The 4,576-nt window shown below is 39.0% G+C and overlaps 1 protein-coding gene across 1 annotated transcript in view; it reads left to right on the forward strand.

Moving 5' to 3' along the window:
- Window positions 1–165: 165 nt before the first annotated feature.
- Window positions 166–4,576, forward strand: part of LOC118430820 (E3 ubiquitin-protein ligase RGLG5-like) — a gene marked incomplete in the record, with an annotated part of 11,484 nt that continues 7,073 nt past the window's right edge. The window contains 5 exon segments of the mRNA XM_035841851.1: window positions 166–531; window positions 827–1,173; window positions 1,175–1,194; window positions 3,625–3,725; window positions 4,496–4,576. Coding sequence (XP_035697744.1) covers window positions 529–531; window positions 827–1,173; window positions 1,175–1,194; window positions 3,625–3,725; window positions 4,496–4,576 — 552 coding nt within the window.

Consider the following 4,576-nt stretch of genomic DNA (forward strand, 5'->3'; position numbering starts at 1 on the left):
CCGCTGAAAAAATCTCTTTCCGAAGGCTCTAAAAGATAACAAGTTACAACTATTCATATCAAGTATAACATTACCCTGAAATAAAGAGAAATCAGTTTTAAGTTGATTAAATCTATTTACGTAGAAGATTTTGTGCCAGGGTGCTACAGTTTAAGAACTATTTTTGTGATTTGGCTGTGGTAGGATATCAAGTTGACCTGAGTGTTGTTAGGTCACAGATGACAACAAAGGCTCACTCACAAAGGCTGACGTGTCCTTATACAAGATGTACAGGTAATACAACGTGATTCTGACTCAGGGAACATTTTTCTTTCACACAGACTTCGAAAATAACGTTATCAAAACCCCATCTAGAGAAGAGAGGGATCTTGGAATCATAAATTGACTTGATTTCTTGTGCCAACCAAATTCTCAGTATTAAACTGAGTAAGTTGTAACGTTAAATAAATAAACTATAACGTTACCGGACGTTCATGATCAAGAGAGTATCGTCCAAACTAACCGCGGACACATAGTATACTGATCCTTATGGTGAGTATGGAGTGTTTTCTTCATTATCTGTATTAAGTTAACTTAAAGCGTATAATGCATTCATCGTATAAAATGCATGGACGTTATGATGTAACGTTAGTTAAGTAAAACGTTAACGTTAAACTAATGCTCAAAGCTCATAATTTTTACTTTCTAGTTTACCTTCTTAGGCTACCAGATTTGGTTCCATTGATAACTAATATAAAGAGCTTTTCGAATGAAACAGGTTTTGTTCCTGCACACAGGAAGCTGTGATAGTGTATTGACCTGAGCTATGTGTATATGTAACGTCCAGGGAAAGAGGCAAGCGTACATTTCTCACTCACTCCGGGACAGCCTGATGTTTTCTGACATGGAGCCAGGTGACGTCGTTCTTCTTGCCATATTTGTGGTCGTCCTGGTCATAGTCTATACAATAAGCAAGAAGAGTCAGAGGGGCACTGATCGAGAACATACGAGGGAAGCGTGGGCAGCTAGGGATGCGGCCGCGGGTGGATCGGGGGACACACCTCCGTCCTACGGCAGTCTGTACCCTGACCTGTCACAGTCTGGGTCCCCGTCACCAGCACGACACAGGTTCACACAGATCGACAACAGGTTCCACACTCTACAGGACGTCAGCCGTGCCATACGGGAGGCCGGACTCAAGTAACCTCATATTTGGTAAGTTCAGAATGTGTTATGGTAGTAACAATTACACCAATGTCAGATGCATGTACATCTACTGATGAAGTAGTACATAAAGTGCACATCAAAAAAAAGATTAAAAAGAGTAGTCCAGATTATGCCCAGGGTATAGAATAGAGATATATTATTATAATCCAGATTGTACCCCCCCTAGTCCAAAGTGTAATGAGCACAACTCAGATTTCAAAGCACAACTTTATAGTATAAAGCCTTATATCAAAATACTCCAAATTTCAAATCATTGCAGCAGGGCTCTAGCCAGCTCAAATTTTTTCCGTCAGCCAATTCCCATTGTCGCGAAAACACTATTCCAGGAGTTAGAGAGACTGAACTGAGACCTTGAAAAACGGGTTTTTAATGAGATTATCGTATGTGAAAGGGCACCGACACACATTGTCAACAATCATAACAATAGTAAAACAAACAGTGTGTGGCTTTTACGGCGTCCCCAAGCTGCCTGTAGCTTCCACCAAGGATTTTTGTCCATCAAGGTCGACGGATTGGTTTTAGAATTTTTCCGTCACACGCAGCAAATTTCCATCAATTGACGGAAAAACGGACGCTGGCTAGAGCCCTGCATTGCAGTCATTACTTTCCAGGCATTCGTTGTTACCTCCATGAAATGTCATGGAGGTTATATTTTACCCCGCGTTTGTGTGTCTGTGTGTTTGTGTGTGTGTAAACAAGATAACTCAAGAACGGCTGGGTGGATTGGTTTCATACTTGGTGTGTTGGTAGTGTGTGACAAAAGCTGGAAATGATTAGATTTTGGGCCCCCTAGCAACTCCCCTTGGTGCTGCAGCGCAACTTCCGGTTTTGCTATCTCGGTGTTCTGAACATGCTATGGTCACGATTTTTAAGTGTTAGATAGCTCTTGTGCTCAGGAAGAAATGACATAAGTTTGGGCCCCCTAGTGTCTAGTTTGGGGATAGCAGGGGCATTTTTGTCAAAAACTTCTGACGAGGATAACTCAAGAATGGAACAACGGATTTTCATGATTTTTGGTATGTAGGTACCTTAGACAATGTTGTACAAGATAAGATACTAATTATGCAAATCAGGAATGCATTTGCATAATTAATGAGAATATTCTATCATAGCAGTTTTTTCAATGTATCTCTTGTCACTGACGTGATATGGTCGTGACATTTAAGTGGTAGATAGCTTTTAGCAACATAAAAATGTGGGGCAAGTTTCAGTCCCCTGACATTTAATTGTGGAACTGCAGGGGCGTTTTTGTCAAGACACTCCAAAGCGGATAACTGCAGAAAGGAACGACGGATTGCCTGCATTTTAGGCATGCAGGTAGCTTAGGCAAAGATGTTCACAATGATATGCATGCTATGCTAATGAGGACTTAACTTGCATAATTAATGAGGAAATTGTATAGTTCCATTGTTTTCAATAACTGGACCTCAATACACGTAACACATGTTAATTATGATAGGTGGAATATAAGCAGATACCAAATATGGTAATGAGGAACTTATTTGCATAATTTATGTAAAAATTCAAAACCGCTTTATGATCAATAATGGGAATTTTATAATTGTGACATGTGTACGTTAGTCAATGATGAACAACACCATGCATGAATTATGTTGATGTGTTGGTCAATTGCCTGAAATTTACGAAAGCTCTAAATTTTCAAGGAGGTATGAGGTCGCCGAACTCTAGTTGTTTTTTAAAATTATAAGGTAAGTGGTGAGAAAAACAAGGGTGAATTGTGATCAGACATGTGTGGGTCGAGTTCCCCATGCCATAAATTCTTTGCTATTAACAAAAGACATTGTCAAAATATTAATTTGATAATAATTCTCTTCCTATTTCAAGCAGTTGGTGTCTGACTTCCAGCAGCACAGGTCGCCTTTTTTTTCCTTCTCCCTTCCTTAACGTTACTGTGTGCCGCCTGCAAAGTAATGATCACACTGATTTGGATTTTGGTACATATTCATATAAGACTTTATACTTGACATCAATGCTTCGAAATCTGTTGTATATACATATACAGATGTGTATGATTGTTCCCCATTGTTTACATGTTTATGATTGTTTCCAAGTGACCTGTACTTAGCCCAGCAAGGCAAAAATGTGCAATAATTTGAATAAAGGTCTTCATTCATTCATCATTTCTGGGTGAGGCCAAAGACTTATTGATCACCCCTTGTAGGCTACATGTAAATCATACTGCAGGGTATAAACTAGATTATAGCCAGGTATACTCTGGGCAGAGGTAGATTCTACCTTGCTAAATCAATACTGAAGGTGAAACCTCAGGGTGAATGATCTCATAAGGTCCCTAGTGATTGTCAAGAAGTACAGAAATTATATAGTCAGTAAGTTTATGTGATATTCTTTACAACTTTTCCTGATTTTAATTACACTTTCACTCTTCCAAACATTCAGGTATTGACTACACAAAGAGCAATATGTATCAAGGTCAGATGAGCTTTGGTGGGCGGAGCCTCCATCACATCGATCCTGGTCTGCTCAATCCATACCAACAGGTACTGTACACATGGCTCTCTTAACCTCAGCATTGTCTCATTGTCTCTAAAATTCTTGTCTGCCTATAGTTATCATTTTTATCATAAGATAACACATTTCTATTTGATGATTCTGTAAAAAATGAACTTGAATTTTACTTTGCTTGAAAGAAAAGCTTGTTTGTTGCATGAAACTGAAAGTGTTTACTCTCCAGTCAGGTGGATTATTATGTATATGTGTCTGTGGTCACAATACCAGGATAACTGCCTAGTGTCGACACTGTATTGTTATTTCTTCATTCAGTCAAAGACAAAGGTGGATTGGTTGGCCTTAAAAAAAAATTGACAATATACATGCACCTTAGTTCCTGGGAAATTATCTGCAAGAAATGTGCACCGTTTATAAACTTCATATTGTGATATGTATTAGTAAATTTCAATAGATCATTGTTTAACCTTCAGAACCATGTTTGCCTAACAATCAAATGTGGTCTCTTGGTAGGTTGCCTGTTCCTACATGTATATCCTATAACACCTAAAAATATGGTTTGGCTCGGGTATGATGGTAGATTAGCAGACTGGGTCTTAACTGTAAGAAATTGGACAGGACTGTTGTGATGGGGCTAAACTGCAGGTGGTTGACTGCACCAGGTGGTTGGCTTGCTTTACTAATACAACTAGTATGAATCTGTCTGATCAAGTTAGTAATCCATTAAGAATAATAACTGAACTATTGTAACATTCTTGCTGCTCATTTACACTAATGTAACATGTATATTGTGTACTGTTAGGTCATTGCCATTCTGGGTGAAACTCTTTCCCACTTTGATGACGATGGTCTCATCCCTGCGTTTGGATTTGGCGATGCCTCA

This window comes from Branchiostoma floridae, chromosome 14 (genome assembly GCF_000003815.2).
Source record: "Branchiostoma floridae strain S238N-H82 chromosome 14, Bfl_VNyyK, whole genome shotgun sequence".
In the NCBI taxonomy this organism is placed as follows: Eukaryota; Metazoa; Chordata; class Leptocardii; order Amphioxiformes; family Branchiostomatidae; genus Branchiostoma; species Branchiostoma floridae.